Source organism: Salmo trutta, chromosome 32 (genome assembly GCF_901001165.1).
Source record: "Salmo trutta chromosome 32, fSalTru1.1, whole genome shotgun sequence".
Lineage (NCBI taxonomy): Eukaryota > Metazoa > Chordata > Actinopteri > Salmoniformes > Salmonidae > Salmo > Salmo trutta.
The window spans coordinates 21,186,360-21,213,376 of record NC_042988.1 but is presented as its reverse complement, the minus strand read 5'-3'; the positions used below and the strand labels follow the sequence as shown (position 1 = coordinate 21,213,376).

Genomic DNA, 27,017 nt, shown 5'->3' with positions numbered 1-27,017 from the left:
TAATGTTTCTCAACATAGCTTGGATATGACAGAGATTTGGTCGACCCCAACACAATGCGGATGGTTACCCGATCAAGAGAATGGAATTAGACTGTAAAGGGCACAAAGTTCAATAATTAACTGGCCAATGAGACTTGAGGAAGTGTGGCCCCGAGTCGGAGTTTGTGGACAACATGTGTCCCAGGAGGTCATTGGAGCGGAATGAAATATTCAGCAAACATCCCCCTGGTAACAACAGACAGCACACTTCCTGTTTTACCAACACTGACAACCCAGCAGGGAGCCCAACAACCAAGCACTGCCAAGCAGGCCGCCTCTCAACCAAGCACTGCAGCCGCCAGCCATTTCATTGTGCACGTATCAGCAGCTACTGTATAACACAATACAGTCAAGGGCAATGGAACGACAAAAGGAAAAATAAATTAGTCGGCTTTAGCTCGAGGCATCTGATGAGTTTATGGAAATTAAAAGTTTTATGTAAATCACAGCCGCGCACAACCACAAGGCGGGCGGAGGAACGCAATACTGCATTTAAATGAGCAGGAAATAATAAACATGTAACAACCCAGTAGCCTGTACCACCTTGTTGACACAAGGTCAAATAGTGTTTTAGAAAAGACATGACGGAGGTTTAGGAACCTCTCACAGTAATATCGCTGATAGGCCATATCAGTTATAACTTATGCCTTTCTCTATTTCAGCAACACAACTTTAAAAGGTTGAGTACAAAGGAAGGAGTGACAGAGTGGCTGGTACGACAATCACTGGCTGGAGAAGGGCTACTGTAGTATGGTTGTGTGTAGCACCGTTCCTCATGTAACACACTGACATCCTATGGTGAATAAGGGTAACTTCAACAGTACCATCTGAAACAGTAGTCATCATTGTATTACACAAATGCTGAAAATAGGAAGTGCTTTATTGTTCAGTTTCAATAAAATGGGAAACATTTCTGTCACTTCCCTTAAAAAAGAAAGAGGATGATGATGGTTTGCAAGACATCTCCATATGCATTTATTCATTCAGCAGATGTTCCACTTCCAGAGCAATCTTAATGTCACAAATTATAGATACAGATTAAAAAATGTACATGTATATCTTAATAATATATTCCAGTGCTTTAAATCCAAGTACTAGAAGGTGCTCACAGGTAGGAACTCCACTGTTCCACCACATGGCATTAAGGATAGGCTATCCTTGTTCCATACAGTTCATAACAGTTCTCTCATCCCCTTGGGTAAGGTTAAGTCCTCATTGGCAGGTGTTGGTACGGCACTGGTTTTTCTTTAAGGCAACAGGGCAGAAGTCAACAGTATCAGAAGTCAGTTAGATCCTAAATGGGATCTCCATGTTGCAAAACTCAAACTCCTTCACCTCCTATTGGCTGGATGCTACCGTGATACGGTGGAGCTGGACTGTGATTGGCTAGAGGTGGTGGTGGCGGCACTCAGCTGGGAAAAGCCGCTGTGACTGGACTCCAGACTGGTCATAGAGCCCCTGGACAGACAGACAGACAGGCAGTAGATTAAAAATCCATCGAACACCTTTTCTTAGTGTACTGTTTCCCTAAGAATATTTATAAAAACCCTTATAAATTACCACAAATACATTTCCCCCACACAACTACACACTGCCTAAAAAAACAAGCTAGCCTAAAACATTTACTCACTAACATGCAGCAGCCCTACACACTAAGCATCACTATAATAATACACTGCGTTATACAGTATAGTATAGTGAATGGTGACTGACCTGAAGTCTTTGGAGCCCAGCACCTCGGTGTAGAACATGACCTTACACTTGTGGGAGGAGACCTGCAGGGAGGCCAGCACGTCGTCCACCCGGGGCAGGCTGGAGGTAGAGCAGGCCGGGGAGCAGTGGAACCGCCATTGGAGGATGTAGAACCCGGGCCACCGCGTCACATGGGAGCCCTGGGGAGAGGAGGAGGGGACAGGTGAGGTGGAGGGTCAGAGGCAGCGTTTCCATTCAAATGCCGGCTATAGCGAATAGCACATTCAATATCTAAATGACAGACTTTATGTAATAGAAACCCATTAGAATTCCCTCACATGTAGGAAAATACAGTGGGCAGAAGGCGTGCCCACTGCCGATTGACACCACATGGAAGTGACTGTAATGATTATTGAGCTACGCAAGGAGGAAGGAAGGATAGCCTACCAACTGAACGTCAGCTCCTTGCATTTCTCCCTCTGTCCCTCTGGCTACTCGACCAGGCATGAGGCTAGAAGAGGGAGGCTAAATGACTTCATCTAAATTCTCCTCCTTGGTGGACTTGTATGACATCTCTGTAAATTGTCTTTTAGATTCTAGCAAAACGTAATAAAATACTTGAATATTTATCCTCTGTATTCACACAGCTTTGTCTGTTAGACTCACTGGCACAGGAAACTTTGTTGATAAAATGTTGCAAGTTTGCTAGTGAGAGTGTGAACTAAAGACAGACAGCCAGAGTAGACAGATGATGGGATTCAAAGACAACTTGAGCCAACTTCCATGCATTGCAATGTTTTTATTTGTCAGCTTTCGTGTGTGTGTGTGTGTGTGTGTGTGTGTGTGTGTGTGTGTGTGTGTGTGTGTGTGTGTGTGTGTGTGTGTGTGTGTGTGTGTGTATGTATGTATGTATGTATGTATGTATGTATGTATGTATGTATATATATGTATATATATATGTATATATATATATATATATATATATATATATATATATATATATAGACACACACACTGCTCAAAAAAATAAAGGGAACACTTAAACAACATCCTAGATCTGAATGAAAGAAATAATCTTATTAAATACTTTTTTCTTTACATAGCTGAATGTGCTGACAACAAAATAACACAAAAATAATCAATGGAAATCCAATTTATCAACCCATGGAGGTCTGGATATGGAGTCACACTCAAAATTAAAGTGGAAAACCACACTACAGGCTGATCCAACTTTGATGTAATGTCCTTAAAACAAGTCAAAATGAGGCTCAGCAGTGTGTGTGGCCTCCACGTGCCTGTATGACCTCCCTACAACGCCTGGGCATGCTCCTGATGAGGTGGCGGATGGTCTCCTGAGGGATCTCCTCCCAGACCTGGACTAAAGCATCCGCCAACTCCTGGACAGTCTGTGGTGCAACGTGGCGTTGGTGGATGGAGCGAGACATGATGTCCCAGATGTGCTCAATTGGATTCAGGTCTGGGGAACGGGCGGGCCAGTGCATAGCATCAATGCCTTCCTCTTGCAGAAACTGCCGACACACTCCAGCCACATGAGGTCTAGCATTGTCTTGCATTAGGAGGAACCCAGGGCCAACCGCACCAGCATATGGTCTCACAAGGGGTCTGAGGATCTCATCTCGGTACCTAATGGCAGTCAGGCTACCTCTGGCGAGCACATGGAGGGCTGTGCGGCCCCCCAAAGAAATGCCACCCCACACCATGACTGACCCACCACCAAACCGGTCATGCTGGAGGATGTTGCAGGCAGCAGAACGTTCTCCACGGCGTCTCCAGACTCTGTCACGTCTGTCACGTGCTCAGTGTGAACCTGCTTTCATCTGTGAAGAGCACAGGGCGCCAGTGGCGAATTTGCCAATCTTGGTGTTCTCTGGCAAATGCCAAACGTCCTGCACGGTGTTGGGCTGTAAGCACAACCCCCACCTGTGGACGTCAGGCCCTCATACCACCCTCATGGAGTCTGTTTCTGACCGTTTGAGCAGACACGTGCACATTTGTGGCCTGCTGGAGGTCATTTTGCAGGGCTCTGGCAGTGCTTCTCCTGCTCCTCCTTGCACAAAGGCGGAGGTAGCGGTCCTGCTGCTGGGTTGTTGCCCTCCTCCACGTCTCCTGATGTACTGGCCTGTCTCTTGGTAGCGCCTCCGTGCTCTGGACACTATGCTGACAGACACAGCAAACCTTCTTGCCACAGCTCGCATTGATGTGCCATCCTGGATGAGCTGTACTACCTGAGCCACTTGTGTGGGTTGTAGACTCCATCTCATGCTACCACTAGAGTGAAAGCACCGCCAGCATTCAAAAGTGACCAAAACATCAGCCAGGAAGCATAGGAACTGAGAAGTGGTCTGTGGTCCCCACCTGCAGAACCACTCCTTTATTGGGGGTGTCTTGCTAATTGCCTATAATTTCCACCTGTTGTCTATTCCATTTACACAACAGCATGTGAAATGTATTGTCAATCAGTGTTGCTTCCTAAGTGGACAGTTTGATTTCACAGAAGTGTGATTGACTTGGAGTTACATTGTGTTGTTTAAGTGTTCCCTTTATTTTTTTGAGCAGTGTATATAAACAAAATGTAAAAAACATCGAAAGCCAGCAATTACCAGCTAACAGAAACACTGGTCAGAGATACTGCCTAGGGATGAAGAGGCCAGATATGAGCACAGCACAGAACTCCCATTGACATCAGTGGATGTTTCAGTTACACTCACGTCTTAGGATTCAGCCCTGAGGTTAGTGGTTAGTTTCCGTAGTGTAGTGGTTATCACGTTCGCCTCACACGCGAAAAGTCCCCGGTTCGAAACTGGGCAGAAACATGTTTTTTGGGGGCTCCCGATTGGCACAGCGGTCTAAGGCACTGCATCTCAGTGCTAGAGGCATCACTACAGACCCTGGTTCGTTTCCAGGCTGTATCACAACCGGCCGTGATTGGGAGTACCACAGGGTGGCGTACAATTGGCCCAGCGTCGTCTGGGTTTGGCCGGGGCAGGCCGTCATTGTAAAATAAGAATTTGTTCTTAACTGACTTACCTAGTTAAGTAAAAGGTTAAAAAAATGTATACAAATAAAAAGCAGTACATGTTATCACGAACACATATATTCGGAAACGTTCAGAAACACAGCCAATTGAACACACCCACTTACACAAATCAAAATGAGGTACTACCAATCATCAGACCCACCTGTACCAGCTGTGGATGTGACGGTGCCTGTTTCAGTCTCTTACCTGAACACTCTCTCCCTCCTTGCAGGTAAGTGCTGTCTCCACCATACTGTAGTCTTGCCCCAGAATCCAGGATCTGTCAATCAGCTGCATGTTGTTGGTGGCTGGCGACACGATGCTGCCGTGGGCCCCCTGGACGTCCCTCTTGGGGGGCTGGGGGGCCCTCCTGGAGTGGTAGATGTTGAAGATGACGTCCCCTTTACACACGTCAAAGTCCCAGGTGATCACAGAAGAGGGCTCAGAGATTTCAATCAGCAGCTGGAACAGGATTGGTAGTGAGTGAACACAGTAGGACAAAAGTACAGACAAAAGATCATTAAATCACTGTAATAGGTTTTTACAGCTTTTTGCTGGTGTGTTGTATTTCTCCACTAGGGGGAGCAACTCAACCCACTGTTTAAGCACAGTCAACTGAGAAGCTGGAAAACACATACTGTAGTTACTGTTTAGATCAGGTTACCTCATGTGGGGCCCCCTTGAAGACACTGGCAGTCTTGTAGATGGTGTCTGTCCACAGCCGCAGCTCCTCACTTTCCAGCGTCTCTGCTGTTCTGTACAGAGATTTGGGGACCATACCTCCTTCAGGGATCTCACACTGGATATGACATGACAGACGACACAAGAAACAGACACAATCAGCCCCAAGTTCTATCAGCACACACAGCTAGGAAAATGGTAACTATATTATGTACTAGCAGCATTAGCCATTATGAATTCATATGCATGTAGAAGGGTACTGTATACAACAGCCAGATGAGACTCTGGTCTGCCAGACAGACAGACTCACCAGGCAGTCTCCTCCCAGGAAGTCAGGGATGACCTCTCTATCGATGTAGTCCACCAGACCTCCAGGCCCCTGGTAGTCATTCGCAGCATACACCAGGAACTTCTTCCTGGTGTTCTCGTCAATGAATGGACTGACCTGAGAACAGAGCACAAACACTCAGGGTCAAAGGACGTCTCATATGTTTGCTCTGCACATGCAATTGAATACAACTGAATATGATCAAGTTGGAGAGAAAGAGAGAGAGCACTGTACAATGTAATGTACACCACAATGTGTGATGTTAAAACTCTCACCAGGGTCCAGAGCACAGGGAAGACCCGTGGAGCCCTCAGAATGAGCAGACATCCCAGGGTCTCTGGGTAGTTAGCCTCCACCACCTCTATGATCCTCAGCAGGGCTTTAACCCCCGGACGCCACAGGTGACGCATGTTTAACCCCTCCAGGTCCACCAGGCACGTCCAGCAGCTGACAGATAGAGACAGGAGGGTTATTGGACATACTGTATTCAGGGATGAGAGACATAAGAGGAGTGAGTATGAAATGGTAGCTACCTGATGGGTCGGCCAAAGACTCTGGTGTTCTCTTCACAGCGCCTCAGACCTTCCTCGTTGATGGACAGGACCTGTGGGAGAGTGAAGAGGTGAGAGGAAGGGAGAGCATTTGCATATAGTATGCGTTTATGTATTTATGTGTGTGTTTATACCCAGCATCTGGATGTGTGTGTGTGTGTGTGTGTGTGTGTCATACTCACTTGTCTCAGAAGGGACTCCTCGCCCAAGGCGCGTACTAAACCCTTGGTATCCATTTGACCGAGTCGCAGAATATACAGAGGGCGTCCATCTATAGACAGACATGGACACAAACACATGACCTCACTGTTAAAGCTACAAGAGGATCAGTAATGATCATGACGCAATGGACAGTATTCAGTTAAATCAATAGAGAATTAGATTGTGTTGACCATAATCACATCTACAGTATATCATCCATTTATAACTCACATTAAAGTCATTTATGTAAATATAGGCGTTTTACTACCAGTTGTATTTGCTTTTAGGTGGGGGTTATTGTTATTATGGTTACTATGGGCCACTTCCTGGTCTGAGGTCGTAGATGTCCGATTGGCTATCAGCTAAGTGGAGATAATGGGTAATTTCCTCTGCCCAGATGTTTCTGACACATGCCGGATCTTACAATGCCTGGACAGGTATTTTACGTCTCTGCTAACCACATCATATGCTATAGCAATCTGTCAGTTGATGACACAGCAGGAAAACGCGACCAACAGCTACCCGTCTGACTCATGCCCACAGACTGGGAGATTTCCCTTGACACATAATAGGCAGGTTTCCATTGACCCAGGTTTATACAAATATAAAAACCTTGTGGCAGTGTAATGGAAACGGCAGCTGTAGGAGAAACGTTCTAAAGATCAACAACATTGTATCTGTTTGACAGGGGTGGATTTTTATTTTGTCCAACATTCTTTATTGCGACAAAACGGTGCTTTCGAATAAATAATGATTGCCCAATCATTTTGACGGTACACGGGTCACGTGACGTGATCATGTAACTATAAAGCTCCACTCAACACTTCATTCTAAATGCCTACTGCTTGCTAAATCAAAATGTTCAACTATACAAATAATGTTCTTTGCAGGACAAGTATTGTCCTGAATTTCAAGAATGCCTGAATTGCTTTGCCTTGCTTTTCTGGTTGTTTCACCATCCAACTACTTCTGAGCTAGAGGAGTGCAAGTTTCACCATGGCACGGTCCGTGGCATACATCGGCACATGAGAAATATTAGTCATTTCTTGCATTCTATCCATGCTGACATTTGCAAGCTACCTGAGACATGAAACGGATCGGTGGGAGTGGGTGGGAGTGGGCATACAGGCGTATTAATGCACAATTTGCCAAAATGGATAATGAAAACACTTCAATCAATTAAATGTGTTTTTTCAAAAAAACTTTTATTTTTAGGTGTGATGTCATTACGTCCAGCTGTTTTTATCAACACAAAACAGTTCAACAGAAATGCACCATAGCAGGCAATTGTTGCCTGCTAGGGACACATTCACTAGAAACCAAACGGAAGAAAACACTGTGAAACTGTGGTGGTGCAGTACTTCCTGAATTTGTGCAATAAGAACTCATTTCCCATTTTAAAATATATTTTCATCTTCTGTCTGTGCCCATTGAACACAACCCTGCCGTTAAAACCCTATCCTGCTCCGAGAGGTACCTACCTCTGTCGTGGTGGTGCCAGCCCCCGGTGTAGTAGTCGTGTAGCAGCTGAGGTCTCTCCCAGGAGTCCAGCAGGAAGTCCACCTGGTGCTGCTTCCTCCAGGTGAGCGACTGACACAGGATCTCCCTGGCCTTCTCCAGGTTAAAGTCCCGGGCCCGCAGGAAACGCAGCACGTGCTGGTCTTTAGGGATCTAGGGGAGGGAGAGGAGATTGTGTTTATTCAGATGTTGTGGTGTGTGTGAGTCGGATGTGACTTTTACTTACATCTATGTTCTTTGGATTCAAGTTTTGCTCTTGTTTGCAGTTATTTGAGTCAGAGTTTGAGTGTTTGGTGTGTTCATACACGTCTCACCTTTCCCTTGTGGGTCTCCTGCAGCCACTGGCGTAGTCTTATAAGACAGCTCTCCTGCAGCGGCGTCAGGTCTCCTAGGTAACGCCTGATGTAGTCTGCATCCAACTTGTCTGCAACCGAAACACAGTCAATTCACACACATACCCCAATGCATACCCACAGTCTACCAGCCCAATGCAGCCCAAGGCAAGGCCAGAATGTTTGCTTTCAGAGCCAGTGGAATGGGATTGGGACTTCAGCCGTGACAGATCCTTCAGATTGTGTGTGTTTATTATTGTGTTGATTCTGACTCGGAACACTGACCATCTGGGGAGCCAGCCGGTAGATCTGTGGGGCTGGCAGAGGGGGTCTCTTTGGCAGTGGGCACAGGGATGGCATTGGCAGGGGCACTGGTGAGTGGCAGCTGGAGCCTGGCAGTGGGTGGGGGGGCCTGAGGGGGGCTCCAGCGGGGGACGTGGGTCACCCCCTCATCCTCCAACTCCTTCAGGTAATACTCTATGATCTCTTTGCCCTGGAGGACAGAGCACGTGACTGCATAAGGACAGTACAGGTAGCTAGTGTAATGAGCAAACACTGTGGGCAAATACTGCAGGTTTGTTTAGACACGCGCCTGTCCGCAGACGAGCAAACACCATTGTGTGACAAAGCTGAGCAGGATATTTGGCCCAACGGGCAAATGTGAGAAGATCCTGGTTAACACACAGTTTACACAGACCTGCCAGACTGGATCACAGAAGGCCTGGAAATAGACTGCGCAAGCATGCTCATGTAACACTGGGTCTATATGGGGGAGCAGCATGCTGGATGATGATGGTATATCCTATAGCCTCATCCATCCCCCACACGGACATGTATACTGTACTGACACATGAACACACCTTTTTAATACTGTTGGCATACTGCTTCATGGCTAGCTTCTCGGCCGCGTTCTCAAAGCCAAAGAAGGACTTGATGTCCAGACTGGCTGTCTGCTCGAAACACGTCCACTCCTCATTCTCTGGGTGAACCTGTGGAGGAAGCACAACTCATCACATAACAGACGCCAAATGGATGAACCCTTTACACTGGTGGGAATTGGCCTGTATGGATAGGGCTAAATTGAAATGTTTCTTACAGAAGAAACATGAAAAGCATATAAGCATGGTAGCAATTGAAAGGGAACAGTTTGGAGAATATGGGAAAATTGTTAGGCCACAAACATTACACTGATGATTTTACATGTACTATATTTTTCGGCGCATTTGTTGATCTGAAAATACTCTGGATACATTCAGTAACATGATGAGACTATTCCTGGAAAATGTGGGTAGGTGCAACATAAGAGAAAAGAAATGACAAGGGTTTGAGTGAGAGGACTGGTGTCTCCAAGCAGCTACACATCTCTCCAAAGTGTGCAGTTCCTACGTAACTTCCATGCACTTAAGAAACAAATAACAGTGCTAAGGTGCTTTATTTTGGCTCTCTTGTAGTTGTTATGTAAGGAACACAGCCCTGCATTCCTACCATCACAATTACTGTTGTTGCTTACACAATCCAAAAATGTCCCATTATAAATCGCAATCTGGGTCAGGAGGGCATTGATTGAAAGCTTGCTCTATTGCCACCATGACAAGCTAAGTTATTAAATAGGATTTTACAGTGTTAGGCTTTCACAGGGTAATTCAAAGAAACAGATCGTAATGTTGGTGCGCACAGAAAGGAGTCACGCATGCATTCAAGTACACGTTCCACTGAGATTTTTCTTCACAACAGACAAACATATGCTCATTTTGTTCAGAACAACCCAGGGCATGATGTAGAGGTCGACCGATTAATTGGAATGGCCGATTAATTAGGGCCGATTTCAAGTTTTCATAACAATCTGTATTTTTGGACACCGATTTGCAGATTTTTTTACACCTTTATTTAACTAGGCAAGTCAGTTAAGAACACATTCTTATTTTCAATGACGGCCTAGGAACGGTGGGTTAACTGCCTTGTTCAGGGGCAGAACGACAGATTTTGACCTTGTCAGCTCGGGGATTCAATCTTGCAACCTTACGGTTAACTAGTCCAACGCTCTAACCACCTGCTTTACATTGCACTCCACGAGGAGCCTGCCTGTTACGCGAATGAAGTAAGAAGCCAAGGTAAGTTGCTAGATAGCATTAAACTTATCTTATAAAAAACAATCAATCAATCATAATCACTAGTTAACTACACATGGTTGATGATATTACTAGTTTATCTAGCCTGTCCTGCGTTGCATATAATCGATGCGGTGCGCATTCGCGAAAAAGGACTGTCTTTGCTCCGACATGTACCTAACCATAAACATCAATGTCTTTCTTAAAATCAATACACAAGTATATATTTTTTAAACCTGCATATTTAGTTAATATTGCCTGCTAACATGAATTTCTTTTAACTAGGGAAAATGTGTCACCTCTTGCAACAGAGTCAGGGTATATGCAGTGTGAAGACTATTTCTTCCTAACAAAGACTGCCAACTTCGCCAAACGGGGGATGATTTAACAAAAGCGCATTTGCGAAAAAAGCACAATCGTTGCACGACTGTACCTAACCATAAACATCAATGCCTTTCTTAAAATCAATACACAGAAGTATATATTTTTAAACCTGCATATTTAGCTAAAAGAAATCCAGGTTAGCAGGCAATATTAACCAGGTGAAATTGTGTCAGTCGTTCATTGCACACAGAGTCAGGGTATATGCAACAGTTTGGGCCGCCTGGCTCGTTGCGAACTAATTTGCCAGAATTTTACGTAATTATGACATAACATTGAAGGTTGTGCAATGTAACAGGAATATTTAGACTTAGGGATGCCACCCGTTAGATAAAATACAGAATGGTTCCGTATTTCACTGAAAGAAAAAAACTTTTGTTTTCGAGATGATAGTTTCCGGATTCGACCATATTAATGACCTAAGGCTTGTATTTCTGTGTGTTTATTATATTATAATTAAGTCTATAATTTGATAGACCAGTCTGACTGAGTGGGGGTAGGCACCAGCAGGCTCGTAAGCATTCATTCAAACAGCACTTTTGTGCGTTTTGCCAGCAGCTCTTCGCAATGCTACAAGCATTGCGCTGTTTATGACTTCAAGCCTATCAACTCCCAAGATTTGGCTGGTGTAACCGATGTGAAATGGCTAGCTAGTTAGCGGGGTGCACACTAATAGCGTTTCAAACATCACTCGCTCTGAGACTTGGTGTAGTTGTTCCCCTTGCTCTGCATGGGTAACGCTGCTTTGAGGGTGGCTGTTGTCGATGTGTTCCTGGTTTGAGCCCAGGTAGGAGCGAGGAGAGGGACGGAAGCTATACTGTTACACTGGCAATACTAAAGTGCCTATAAGAACATCCAATAATCAAAGGTATATGAAATACAAATCTTATAGAGAGAAATAGTCCTATAATTCCTATAATCACTAAAACCTAAAACTTCTTACCTGGGAATATTGAAGACTCATGTTAAAAGGAACCACCAGCTTTCATATGTTCTCATGTTCTGAGCAAGGCACTTAAACGTTAGCTTTCTTACATGGCACATATTGCACTTTTACTTTCTCCAACACTTTGTTTTTGCATTATTTAAACCAAATTGAACATGTTTCATTATTTATTTGAGGCTAAATTGATTTTATTGATGTATTATATTAAGTTAAAATAAGTGTTCATTCAGTATTGTTGTAATTGTCATTATTACAAATAAAAAAAAAAAGTACCAAAAAATATATATATATATATATATATATAAAAAAATATAAAAAAATAAAAAACGGCCGATTAATCAGTGTCGGCGTTTTCGGGTCCTCCAATAATCGGTATCGGCGTTGAAAAATCATAGTCGGTCAACCTCTAGTATGATGCCATGTCATCTTGTAACTGTACATCAAACAGTGATCATAAGCACTGACACTGTATATGACATGAGTTTTATGATATGGAAATGTGATGTGCAGATATGGACTCACGGGTGTTTGGCTTGTATGACATCAAAGCGGTATTTATTACCATCTTCAACGTCTCATCCTTAAAAATACATCGAGTCGTCTTCATTTACAGCATGTTCCTCACTCAGACAACTAAAAATGTGCACAAGTTGTCCAATTAGAAGGAGGGATGGGGGCAACTTCCTGTCGAGTGCTGTGCTCAAGTTCAAAACCCATACTGAGCTGTGAAGTTCAGAGCCTGAGCTCTGATGTCATTAATAGGTGCTTATCAGTCCCCAAATCTGACTTTTTCAACCCATATATGGGTACGAGTGTAAAGGGCCACAAATCCTGTTGCAGTGATAGAGAGAGAGTATGGCTGCGTTTACACAGGCAGCTCAATTCTAATATATTATAATCACTAATAGCCTTCACACATTTAAGAAAATAAAGAGCGTCAAACACACACGACTTCTATATGTTGCTAGTCTTTTGACCAATCAGATCAGCTCTGAAAAAGATCTCATGTGCAAAGATCTGATGGGATTGGTCAAAAGACCAATGAGTGTAAAAAAGATCAGAATTAGGCTGCCTGTGTAAAACGCAGCCCATGTAACCGATTATTATAGTTGTGGGACACACCGTGTAGTTGCAGATCTCATGGACGATGACTCTGTTGGAGAAGGTCTCGTTGACGACCTCGATGTGCAGCGCCCTCTCCCTGCGGTCCAGAGTGTTCTTATGGATGAAGTACAGGTAGTCCACACCAGCCATCTAGACACACACAGTAGACCACGGTCAATCAACTCTGGACAACACTAACACAACCTCAACACAACGTCCCTACCAGGATACTCAGGTCTGAGGGGAAATAATCACTAATAGCCTTCACATAAGAAAATAAGAGAATCAAACAGACACTATTATACATTGCTAGCTTGAGTAGCTTCACTGCTCAAGGGAAAAGTTAAAGGTGAAAGGTTAAAAGGTAAGATACCCTTTTGAACAGCCGGGGGGCGTCTGCCTCCACCTTACACCGCCTCTCAATGAACACAGTGGCACCATCATCACTGTGCTCCTCCTTCACCACCTCACTGTCCACAAAGATGGGGATCAGGGGGCAGTTTGGAAACCTCCGGACATAGGCCTAATGGGAGAGAGGGAAGGAGGAAGAAAATATGCAATATTACTCACATGATGAAAAGAAAACGCAATCCATGACATACAGTGAAAGTATTTTCTGGGTTATAATTACTTTGATCAAAAAAAGGCCACTGTTACTGTTTTTGTTTCCATGGCGAAGCAGAGGTGGGGAGCGTTGCGCATCAAGCTAAAATAAATTGCATTACATGCTGCTGTTCTATCACGCCTGCAATGACGACCGACAGAAAAACAGTCTGCGTTGTTTGCAGAAACGTCTTCGTTGTTGTAATATTGCAAACAGACGTGGCAGTTTCACCATTAAGGATCCCAGCTTTAAGTGCTGATAATCCAACAGTCATCTGGCTCTTTAAAGTATGCTTTCTCTTTGATTTCATGGCTTATATGACGATCAGGCCAAGACAGACCTACCAGGCTTCCTCTGTCAAGATTGGCCCCCGGTCTGAGTGATATCTTTATAAAGCTGCTAAGGCCCCTGGAGGACTCCCTCTGGACAAAGGTCACCAGATAAGTTAGTAGGTCATGTGACAACCACAGAGTCCAACCAGAGTCAATGTCAAGAGCTGAGATAGTTATGTCACCCCCCCACACCTGACCAATACAAAGAGCACCCATGTTGATGACACATGATGGTTCTCAACTGAACTCTACCCTTAACTCAATGAGTCCCACTGTAACGCTGGCACGTTTTGGACTTCTATCCCCTTTAAAACATGTGTTTCAGCTACAGACTACTGGGTTGTACCATTGGATTTGACCATTAGTCTGTGGTACCAACCATTAGTCTGTATGATTAATGGGGGCTGTATTAATGGCTGTAGAGCTGGTTTGAGCTAAACTATATATGAAAATCTGAGACTCTCACAAACACAGAACCTGCCGACTCTGCACAAGAGTAGTTAGAAGGTAAAGGGTTCTTCTACATAGCAGATCCCAGTACATTTATTTTAATTAATTAGGCAAGTCAGTTAAGAACAAATTCTTATTTACAGTAACGGCCTACACCGACCAAACCCGGACAACACTGGGCCAATTGTGCGCCGCCGTATGGGACTCCCAATCACGGCCGGATGTGATACAGCCTGGAATCGAACCAGGGTCTGTAGTGACGCCTCCAGCACTGAGATGCAGTGCCTTAGACCGCTGCGCCACCCGGGAGCCCAGGGCCTACATAGTGTCTATGAAATAATAATAAGCTCACAGTGTTGCTGTCCAACTCCAAACTCCACACAGTTGTCAGTGACTTGTTGGATATTCATTTCAGTGCGCAAACAATTTCTGTACATACAGCATTCGTATAAATTCATTTGATGAGGTTTTTGTTTTGGCGGACCTTATTGTCCCCAACGATGAAATCGGGGAGGGGACTTTGGATCGGTCTCTGTCCGTCCAGCCGTCTGTCCGTACGTTAGTCACACACGATCTCCACAGCAATGGCCCGACGTTGACGAAACTTGGGTGAATGACTTGATTTTATTTTATTTGGATCTCTTTTAGTCCCCATTTGGACTAATCTTCCAAGAGTCCTTAAATATTAAAATACTATTTATATATACGAACACATTTTCACATATAACACACTATTACAAACATACATAATATACTAACGTAATAAACCCAATAAATAATCAATCTAAAAAATATGGATTCTTCATCTACTGTGATCCCACAACATTTCTGTGTATTATATTTAAATTGTTTTAAAATAATGTTTACATTTATATATTGAAAGGTTTCTGGTTTGCTCAGTTAATTTATTCCATTTTTTTATTGCTCTAAATCGAAATGTTATTTTGCCTATTTCTCTTTTCTGTCTGGATAACGCATAGATGGTGGACAATCTATTCCTAGTATTTACGGAATGTCTGTCTCTTGCCAACTGATTACCGTTGTGAATTGTACTTGGCCGTTTTAAATGATGTATATTATGAAATAAAATAAGCATGTTTTTTTCAATTATCTTGTCGATTGATGACCAACCAAGAACATTGCGTATGACTGCAACAGAAAAACCATATCTCCACCGTAAAACAATCCTTGCTGCTTTGTTCTGTGCAATCTGCAGCCTCCTAACTTCACTTGATGATGCATTTCCCCAGACCACAGAACAGTAGTTCACTTGACTCTCAATTAAAGCTTGTGTTATTTGCTTAAGAATTTTTCCTGGTAAATATTTAGCTATCCTTCTGATTATACATGCTGTTTTAATATTTATTTTTTTACATAGATTAGTTATTTGAGATGACCATGATAAGCAGTTGTCTAGCTGCACTCCTAATAGTTTGGTTTCTGCCACTTCTTCAATTTGTACTCCTCCCATACTTAATTGTATCCCATGCTGTTTTGGCCTTTTCCTAGTGGAACAGACCAACATAACTTTGGTTTTCTTGGTGTTTAAAACAAGTTTATTCTGGCAAACCCACTCCCTAATATTCTCCAAATCTCCTTGTAAAGCTTGCTGTACCGGTTGAACCGATTGTCCTGCTGCATAAATTGTAGTATCATCTGCAAATATAGTAGCTTGAGTTTCAGCTAGGGCATAGGAAAGGTCGTTGGTATATATTAAATAAAGAAGTGGCCCAAGGCAGCTGCCCTGCGGTATTCCACAGTTTAAAGCATGAGGGGAAGAAAATGAACCATTGATATAGGTGGACTGTTTCCTGTCAGTTAGATATGACTGTACCCAATTCAATGCTACCTCCTTAAAACCATAGTGCATTAATTTTGTCAAAAGTATCTCATGATCCACTAAATTAAATGCTGCACTGAAATCTAAAAATAGTACCCCCACAAACTTGCCATTATCCATAGCATTGAGCCACTGGTCAGTCATGTCAACCAATGCAATGGTAGTGGAATGATTTTTGCGATAAGCATGCTGATTGGCTGTAATCAGATCATTATTTTCCATGTACTCCCATATTTGTCTACTCACAATACCCTCCAATATCTTACTGAGTGTAGGGAGTAGACTAATTGGTCGACTATTGGCAGGAGTAGCGGGTTCTTTGCAGTCTTTTGGAATAGGACAAAGTTTAGCATGCTTCCATACATTTGCAAACATCCCCTTTTCCAGTGACCAATTAAATATGTATCTCAGTGGAACTGCAATCTGGGGAGCAGCACAGCGAAGCAAAAAATTGTCCATAAGATCATAACCTGTAGATTTCCCATCAGGTAATGACTTCAAAAGGTTTAACACCTCCTCCACTGACACCGTTTGCAGACTAAAAGAGCAGATCTTGTTGCTCATAATATGATCATCAATCCATTGGATAATAGCTTGTTTGGAAGAATGTATGTTTACATTGTTGCTCAGTAAATTAATTTTCTTTGTGAAAAAATCTGCAAAGTGATTGGCAATATCAACTGGTTTTGTTATTATTCTCCCGTCAACCTCCACACTAGATGATGATGAGATAGATGTACCAAGTAAACCCTTAACTGTATTCCATACCTTTTTAGAATCATTTTTACAGTCAATAAAAGCATTGTTGAAAAATAACTTTTTTTCCCTTCGATTCAATTTAACTGCATAATTACGCAGTGTTCTATAATTCTGTTCATCAATTTCTGATTTTGATTTGGCTGCTAAGACTTTTAACATATTTCTTTGAGAAAAAGCCTCACCCAGTTCATCATCAATCCATGGAGATGATGCAACATTTACAATGCATCTTTCGTGGGGGACAACATGTTTACTGTTGCTTTGTTATTGACATTTGTCAATAAAACTCATGAATGCAACTGTTTACTTAAAATTGTTTAGTGTTCTACTTGTATCCCTGGTTGTCCTGAAAAGAAAATGGTAAAATACTTGACTGTGAGGTTAAATATAAGGGCTGGACATGCAGATAAATGAAAGTCAGATAAACGAAAAGCTGATTTTTTCTGGAATCTGATAGGGTGAAACCCCAAATTAGCACAATGGTGCAGAGTACACAGAGGTCAATCTGCTTACACACATAAAAACACCCACCCTTTTCAGAGTCACTGTCTAGGTTTCCATCCAATTGGCGACAGATTTTCATGCAATTATTAGAATAGAACATTTCCCACCAGTGGCGTTTCCACCAAACAGACTTGTTGATAAAGATCAGTGTGTGATCACGTAGTGCACACAACATGTATTGTTTTGCTTAAGTTTTAATGTACCAAATAAAAATCTAAAGTTCAATGGGTTTCCATCGCATTTTCTACTCTGGCTATAGTTTTGTAACAAAAACTGTTGTATTAAATAGCAAATGTGCCTACTCTGGTCTTTGCACATGTAATCTCGGGAACAGCTCACAGTTACAGCGAAGGTAGTCTACATGATGACATTATTATGGATAAGACCGAGAATATTTGTATTTGTCAAATGGCAGTCAAGCACTGATCACGTCAGCAGAATAAAACCCTCAATATTTATTGGAGAGAAGTATCAATCTCCTCACAGTGCACTTTCACCACCCTGTGAAGTTCATCATAACTTATTTCATTTGTAGCCTAATAAAGTGCATGGTTTCCCGAGTCGTAGTGGGAGGACCAAATACCATAATATGGCTCCAATATGATGCTTATTTTATAAATATTTACGTATAAAAAGGAATTTCCTACTCCATTTCTCACATAATTAATTTTACAGATACAAAAAGATCCCAACGAACAAATGACCTGGAGGCATTTATAAAATTGGACCGGTACTTCCTGTTTCCATCACAACATGGTTAATGACAGTGCAAGTCTTTATGGATCAAACAAAGCTGGTGTGCAGTCTGATCGATAGAATGACGAGGCACGAAGACATCATCCGTGAATATTGATTGAATAACATGACAGAAGGATATACAGTTGACTACAGTTACACAACCAAGACATGTAACAACTATCTTTCAATGCTTGGGAACATAAGATACGGAGTCCATTTCCTTCTTCCCCATTACCAAGCCAAAACACTACACTAATATATAGGCTTCAGTGCATAAACCAAGAAGCCTACAGTTAGATAGTTGGGTGCATTGTCCATCGTCTCTAACAGTGCCTGCATTCAGAAAACCAAACTGCCTCAGACGTTCTGAGCCTACATGCATATTCTAAATATTTAGGCCTAAATCTTGCTTCAGGATAGATAAAACATACCCATTATTTTGTGTCTGGATTGTGTGTCATTAGTCAATAATACTGGCTTCTTGTTAAGGCTAGGGCTGATTTCAAGGTTTTACTGGTAACCTACAATGCATTGCATGGACCTGCTCCTACCCATTTGGTCCTGTTGTACATACCTAGACATACGCTACATTCACAAGACACAGGCCTCCTTATTGTTCATAGAAGTTCTAAGCAAACAGCCGGAGGCAGGGCGTTCTCCTATAGCGCTCCATTTTTATGGAACGGTCTACAGATCCATGTGAGAGACGCAGACTCGGTTTCAACCTTTAAGTCTTTACTGAACACTCATCTCTTCAGTAGGTCCTTATGATTGAGCGTACTCTGGCCCAGGGGTGAGAAGGTGAACGGCAAGGCACTGGAGTGACAAACCACCCTTGCTGTCTCTGCCTGGTTGGCCCCCCTCTCTCCAATGGGATTCTCTGCTTCTATTGCGGGGGCTGAGTCACTGGCTTGCTCGTCGCTCTCTCCCATGCCGTCCCTTGAAAGGGTGCATTGTGCCAGGCTTTTTTCCACTCTACCCTACTTAAGTGGGTTCAGTTACTAATCCGGTTTTGCGCCCCCTCAGGCTCGGGCGGTGGGGGAGATCTTTGTGGGCTATACTCTGCCTTGTCTCAGGGTAGTAAGTTAGTGGTCTGTTGATATACCTTTGGTGGTGTGGGGGTTGTGCTTTGGCAAAGTGGGTGGGGTTATATCCTGCCTGGTTGGACCTGTCCGGGAGTAACTTTGGAAGTGGCCAGTGTCCCCTGACCCCCCCTGTCTCAGTCTCCAGTATCTATGCTGCAATAGTCTATATGCCCAGAAGCTAGGGTCAGTCTGTCCTATCTGGTGTACTGTGTGATCTTAGCTATGATCCCTCTAAAGCCACCCCTCCCCAAAATCAGAGATGGTATCAACAGCAAGCTGAAATTAGCCATTTACGATTCCTCACATGGAAGTTTGTCATTCTTGCTAACAAATCTGGCCATCCAGAATCACAACAACACGCTGACTTCTGCCCCATGGAAGCGCGCACAACGTTTTTGTGACATTGTCAGCTAACCCATCTACGGAACCCTGACCTGTTCACCAGACGTGCTAACATGTCGTGCTGCTGATCCAGTTTCTGCTGCGGCTATGGAACCCTGACCTTTTCGCTGGTCATGCTACCTTGAACCGGACCTGCTGTTTCCACCCTCTCTCTCCAGCACCGGCCACCCCTCAGAGCCTGGTTCCTCTCTAGGTTTCTTCCTAGGTTCCAGCCTTTCCTGGGAGTATTTCCTAGCCACCGTGCTACATCTGCATTGCTTGATCTTTGGGGTTTTATTCTTATTCATTCTTTTACACTTGTGTGTAAAAGGTAGTTGTTGTGAAATTGTTAGATTACTTGTTAGATATTATTGCCTGGTTGGAACTAGAAGCACAAGCATTTCGCTACACTCGCATTAACATCTACTAACCATGTGAAGGTGACCAATAAAATTTTATTTGATTTTGATTTGAATATGAAAAACAAGTCTGTTTACATAAACGTTCCCGAGAACGGAGGAATGTTGTCGGCAGTGATAAGCGGTAAACCAACATGCCAGGTTTGGTGTGATGATGGTGTCAGGACAGAAGTGATACTGTAATGGCTGTCAGTGAGCCAAACCAAGGATCAGTCACTGGGACGGTCAGTCAGAGGACAGAGGAAGCCTCTAGTCTGGCATGGCCCTCTATCTAGTGTGAACTGCTGTCATTAGAACAGCCTTTTTACAGCCAGGCAGCCCCGCAACCTTAAAATAAACTGACCATCTTTGAAGTGGCTTTGAATCACGCTGACAGTGTGTGAATGGAAGTATAACAAAACATTACCAGACATTTAACAGATGTTGCCGAGACTAGAACTGAGATAAGAACTCCTGGGGGTCAAAGGTGGTGTTTTTTGGTGAAGCAGAGCCACGGCTGCAGTTAGAGAAAGAACAGAGCACCTGACTTCCACTGTAATCAGGTTGCGTAACACAGGACACTTACAAAATAAACAATTTCAGTGTTTTTAACGAGCTAAGCTTTTGTTCAGTAATGACCTTTTCCAGCACTGACCTTCTTATTATACAATGTAACTTGCTTCTGGCTTAATAGATAACCCCAAAGAACAGGAAGTGGCACAGCGTCTCAAACAGAGCAGAAACAAGGTAAACAGATGCCGAGCCAAGACAGAGCCAAGAGCTTAAATTCAAGAGTTTCGAAAATAAAAGGGGATATAAATCATAAGATATAGTGATTGCATTTGAATGGATTTTGGGCCAAGCTATTCACCGTAAAACACTGAGGCTGTGCACTGAACAGACGTGGGGGTTGATATGATATAAACAACCCTTCATACAGCGTGTTCTGTCTGAGTGAAACTGTACTAAGCCACAACTTCCCCCGGATGGAGTAGTCCTATCAGCCCTAACAGGGCAGACCAGCTGTGGCGGTAGGCCAGGCAGCAGACGGGACCAAGCACAGCGAGGGGAGGCCTAATGACACCCAGGGCCTAGTTCAGAGAGCAGCCAGTCAGCCGCAGCTAAGCAGGAAGTCACAGTGGGAGCAGCAGACACAGACAGTACTGTACAACTAGACCCAGGGGAGAGACGAGAGAAGATAGAAATGAGAGAAGAAATGATATGGGAGGAGGAGCGACGACTGGAGTACTGCTTGTTCTGTGTCACAAGCCAGAATGCACCCCATATCAGAATGAGAAGACTAGTACATCCAAAATAGATAACCTTCCCAGGCAGCCACACCAATGCTCTTAAACATAAAACCCATAGAGCATGATGGGGCCTCTGACAGATGATCCTGAGACAGACAGCTGGTGGCGTGGTGAGAGAGGGGCAGACTATGGGAGGCACATAGAACTGCATAGAGCCATGGCTACATGGAACTCTATTCCACATCAGGTAACTGGAGGTAACTGATGCAAGCAGTAGAACCAGATTTTTTTTAAACTGATAGAAATACACCTTATGGATCAACGTGGACTGAAGAGACACACAGGCACAGACACATGATAAGACCTGCACGTACACATGGATTTTATATTGTAGATATGTGGTAGTAGAGCAGTGGCCTGAGGGAACACACTTAATGTGTTGTGAAAAGTGTTATGAAATGTAATGTCATGTAATATTTTAAATAGTATATAACTGCCTTAATGTTTCTGGTCCCCAGGAAGAGTAATGGGGATACTTAATAAATATAAATATCATGGTTAAACATAGATTGTATATATACACACACACACAACTGTTCAAAAGTTTAAATTAAATAGTACCCGCAAAACACCAGTCTCAACATCAACAGTGAAGAGACAACTCCGGGATGCTTGCCTTCTAGGCAGAGTTCCTCTGTCCAGTGTCTGTGTTCTTTTGCCCATCTTAATCTTTTCTTTTTATTGGCCAGTCTGAGATATGGCCTTTTCGTTGCAACTCTGCCTAGAAGGTGATAAGGGAATTTATATGTTTAAAGGTAATGATTAAATAATTCTACCCTGAAACCTAACTATTAGTGATTATTAGGTTATGTAGCATGTATAATTAAAGTACTAAACGTAAGTCCAATAAGGTTTGGTAGAGATGTGAGGGACAGAAATGGAGTGAACTATAAAATGGATGTCTTTGTATTATGGACTTCAAAATGTTCTCTGAATAAACTGTACGAACCTTTTGCAGAAGCTGAGTCTTTGACTAATTATTATTAACCCAGTGTCTTACAAACCTTGGGGATTGGTCAAAGCTTATTGATTGATAGTTATTATCATTGGGATTGAAAATTCTCATGACAGAAGGCCAGCATCCCGGAGTCGCCTCTTCACTGTTGACGTTGAGACTGGTGTTTTGCGGGTAGTTGCCAGTTGAGGACTTGTGAGGCATCTGTTTCTCGAACTAGACACTCTAATGTACTTGTCCTCTTGCTCAGTTGTGCCCTGGGGCCTCCCACTCCTCTTTCTATTCTGGTTAGAGCCAGTTTGCGCTGTTCTGTGAAGGGAGTAGTACACAGCGTTGTACGAGATCTCCAGTTTCTTGACAATTTCTTGCATCGAATAGCCTTAATTTCTCAGAACAAGAATAGACTGACGAGTTTCAGAAGAAAGTTATTTGTTTCTGGCCATTTTGAGCCTGTAATTGAACCCACAAATGCTGATGCTTCAAATACATAACTAGTCTAAAGAAAGCCAGTTGAATTGCTTCTTTAACCTGTCTGGGCTAGGGGGCAGTATTTTCACAGCCAGATGAAAAACGTACCCAATTTAAACAGGTTACTACTCTGGCCCAGAAACGAGAATATGCATATTATTATTAGATTTGGATAGAAAACACTCTGCAGTTTCTAAAACTGTTTGAATGGTGTCTGTGAGTATAACAGAACTCATATGGCAGGCAAAAACCTGAGAAAATTCCAAGCAGGAAGTGGAAAGTCTGAGAATTGTAGTTCTTTTGATTCTCTATCGAAACTACAGTGTCTGTGGGGGACGTTGCACTTCCTAAGGCTTCCATTGGCTGTCTAAAGCCTTCAGAAAGTGGTTTGAGCATTTTCCTGTCACTGGGCAGATAATAGAAGCTCAGTTTCTGAGTGGACTACCTGGTAACAAAGGGATCGGATATGCTCGGTCCTGCGAGCACACCCCTCCTTTTTCTTCTTGAATGAATATGCTATTGTCCGGTTGGAATATTATCGCAATTTTACGTAAAAAATACCATAAAGATTGATTTTAAACAGCGTTTGACATGCTTCTAAGTACGGTAATGGAACATTTTGACTTTTTGTCTCTCGTTCCGTGCTCGCGCGTTATGCCTTTGGATAAGTGATCTGTACGCACGAACAAAACGCGGTATATGTACATAAATATGGATTATTTCGAACAAGTAGTAGCAGTCCTGGGAGTGCATTCTGACGAAGATCAGCAAAGGTAAGAGAATATTTCTAATACTAATTCTGAGTTTAGGTTGCCCCGAACTTGGCGGGTGTCTGAATAGCTCGCCGTGATGGCTGAGCTATGTACTCAGAATATTGAAAAATGTGCTTTCTCTGTAAAGCTATTTTAAAATCTGACACAGCGGTTGCATCCAGGAGTAGTCCATCTATAATTCTTAAAATAATTGTTATATATTTGTCAACATTTATGAGTATTTTTGTAAATTGATGTGCACATTCACTGGCGTTTTGGTGGGAATACATTTTCTGAACATCACGCGCCAATGTAAAATGCTGTTTTTGGATATAAATATGAACTTTATCGAACAAAACATACATGTATTGTGTAACATAATGTCATAGGAGTGTCATCTGATGAAGATCGTCAAAGGTTAGTGCTTCATTTAGCTGTGTTTTGAGTTTTATTGACATGTCCTTGCTTTGAAAATGGCTGTGTGATTATTTTTGTCTATGTACTCTCCTAACATAATCTAATGTTTTGCTTTCGCTGTAAAGCCTTTTTGAAATCGGACAATGTGGTTAGATTAACGAGAAGTTTATCTTTAAAATGGTGTAAAATAGTTGTATGTTTGAGAAAGTTGAATTATGACATTTTGTTGTTTTTAAATTTTCCGCCCTGATATTTAACTGGCTGTGTCCTGCAGGTGTCCCACCTAGCCCATAGAAGTTAAATCAGAACAACAGTTTTCAGCTGTACTAACATAATTGCAAAAGGGTTTTCTAATGACCAATTAGCCTTTTAAAATGATAAACTTGGATTAGCTAACACAACATATGTAGATATTCCATTTTTTTTTTTTTAAATCTGCCGTTTCCAGCTACAATAGTCATTTACAACATTAACAATGTCTACACTTTATTTCTGATCAATTTGATGTTATTTTAAATGGGGGAAAAAATGTGTTTTTCTTTCAAAATCAAGAACATTTCTCAGTGACCCCAAACTTTTGAACAGTAGTGTATATGACATTGTGGATTGGTGTATTTCCTATGACTTTTGCAACCATCTGCAGAACTACTGCTGTATCAGTACAGTACATCTATGCAGTGGTGATCGGTGACTGAAATCAAGAATGATGCATATTACATCAGGGCAAGTGGAAAAGCTAATATATGGTATTGCATTTAACAGAGAGTATCGCTTTAGTCAAGGTGCCTGCAAAAATACTAAAGGCAAAAAGTTACTAATTAAATCGTACTCTTACAGTTTCATACTCAATAATAAATATGATATTGTGTTATCTGCTGCCACGACTAATTAGGTTGGGTGAACAGAAATACTGCAGACTGTGTTTCCACAACAAAAAGGTGGATAAACAATGATCTCACCAACAAAACACTAGAACATGACATAATACAGTGCCCAGGAACACTGTAATACAGTGTCTAGAGATATATTGTATGAGATGAGATAGGTTTCTATGCAGCCAAACCACACTTTGTTCCTGCAACACAAAACACTGGCAGTCTGACTGCCTGGGTCTAATTTGCACATGAGCACTCCAACCTCTCACAAACTTCCCACACTACCCACCCACACATATACGCATAGACAAAGCAGCAGCCTAAACACACAAATGTATAAAACTTACCGCCATTATCAGCTCAAAGGGGTATTTGTAGACCCTTACAGGTGACTGGTATTGTTGCACCATGGCTGTAGCTCAACCTCTGGAGCTCTGCCCTGAAATGTACAATAGACAAACCCTAGTGTGAGTTAGAGATCACTTGACACAGCCCTGAAGAACTGTAACTAACAAAACATCCTCTGCACATCACAAGTTCACATCATCATGAAGCAAAGGTCAGAGGAATGGGATTTGTAAAGACAACAAAGAGAAATGCTGTATCATCAGCTCTAAAACCAACTAGACAGCTGGCCTGATGCAAAACGCTTGATTGTCCTCAATTGCAAAGGCACTATTCTTTAGGTCATAAACAGTAGTAGCTGATTGATCGGTTAACATGCTGAGATCAACGGTAATCACAGGATGATGACCATAATGATACAATCAGCTACTGAGCCAGACCAAAATCATTTACCTAGCTGGGATGTGAGAAGTGTCATCTAGCATCTGGGCTAAGCCTACGGACTCAGTGGCATTGTGTTATTTTCTTATTTGTAATGAAGTTAGTCCATTTTATTCAGTGAACAGCTTACACAGATACAGTACAGTAGACTAGCTGTAACTTGGACTTCAAAATAAAGAGTGGTTTTGATGGCATAGCTTTCTAGTTACAAAAACAAAAAATTTACAAGAGTACAGTGGCTACATTATCACACTTTCAGGAAATTGACACGTTATATCCAACTATAACTATTACAACCCACAACACTAGCTAGCCTGTTTCTCGATACGAAAGCGGCAAGTTATTTATGTCTCTTGACAACTTCATTTTGATGACAGTCAAATCGGCAAAAAAATAATATTTAGATGGTCGACATTTTCAGAACGAATTCTACTCCCTCAGACATTAGCGAAATGACTAGGCCTAAACGGCGAAAAATTGACCTAAAACTTACCAGATCGATGACTTTCGGAGATGAGTCAAGTAAAGTTTGTCAGTAGACGATCTACTTATATTAAATCCATGGTACGCTCCAACAAATACGTAAATAAAGCAACTTTCTGAGACGTGTTTGATGTTGAATCCAGGCAAGCGACCGGCGTAGCTAACTCCGCCTCTCTTGACTACGTCACATAATTGTATAACATTGTCATGGAGCAATGTGTTTTCAACTGAGGATAGACATTACTGGGAATAAGCTAAGGTAACATTGTTGAAACCATTGACAGTCAAATAAAAGGTTGCAACATTGTATATGCTGTCATGAATGAATGAAACCATCATAGTAGCATATCCTAAAAAATACATGTGTTTGTATGGAAATATACTGATGTTAATCAATTTAATTTCAGCTTTTGTTGTATTTTGTTTTTAATTAGTTACAGTTAAAGTAATAGTAAAATAATAGTGACTCAAATATGATGAAATGTAACTTGATCAAGGGAATATACTGTGTGAACTGGTTACATTTTAAGAAAATGGTCTGTAGATGGCGATAGAGATTCACTATTAACACTACATCAGGACAGTATAGCTTTTTCCATTAACTTGTCCAGTGATTTTTTTGTCAACATTTAAGTTTGCATAGAAAATACACTGAACAAAAATATGAACAGCAACATATAAAGTGTTTTTCCCATGTTTCATGAGCTGATATAAAAGATCCAAGAAATGTTCCATATAAACAAAAATATTTCTCTCCAATTTTGTGCACAAATGTGTTTATATCCCTGTTAGTGAGCATTTCTCATTTGCCATAATCCATCCACCTTAAATGTGTGGCATATCAAGAAGCTGATTAAACAGCATGATCATTATACAGGGGCACCTTGTACTGGGGACAATAAAAGGCCACTCTAAAATGTGCAGTTTTGGCACGCAACACATTTCCACAGATGTCTCAAGTT

General features: G+C 42.3%; 1 protein-coding gene across 2 annotated transcripts; it reads right to left on the bottom strand.

The window, feature by feature from the left end:
• Nucleotides 1-898: 898 nt before the first annotated feature.
• Nucleotides 899-26,231, bottom strand: LOC115171396 (SEC14-like protein 1). 2 transcript variants are annotated; one of them, XM_029728168.1, is made up of 16 exons: nt 26,066-26,231; nt 25,134-25,248; nt 13,292-13,441; nt 12,937-13,068; nt 9,240-9,368; nt 8,665-8,872; nt 8,362-8,471; nt 8,011-8,200; nt 6,511-6,599; nt 6,311-6,381; nt 6,053-6,224; nt 5,760-5,894; nt 5,433-5,567; nt 4,976-5,230; nt 1,753-1,931; nt 899-1,497 (listed from the first exon to the last, which is right to left on the bottom strand). In XM_029728168.1, the coding sequence occupies exons 2-16, from the start codon at nt 25,194-25,196 to the stop codon at nt 1,392-1,394; spliced, it is 2,124 nt and encodes a 707-aa protein (XP_029584028.1). In that variant the 5' UTR covers nt 25,197-25,248; nt 26,066-26,231; the 3' UTR covers nt 899-1,391. The 2 variants fall into 2 exon arrangements, with proteins under 2 accessions (XP_029584028.1, XP_029584026.1); XM_029728166.1 differs by having other exon boundaries at nt 25,134-25,225.
• Between the last annotated feature and the right edge of the window lie 786 nt (nt 26,232-27,017).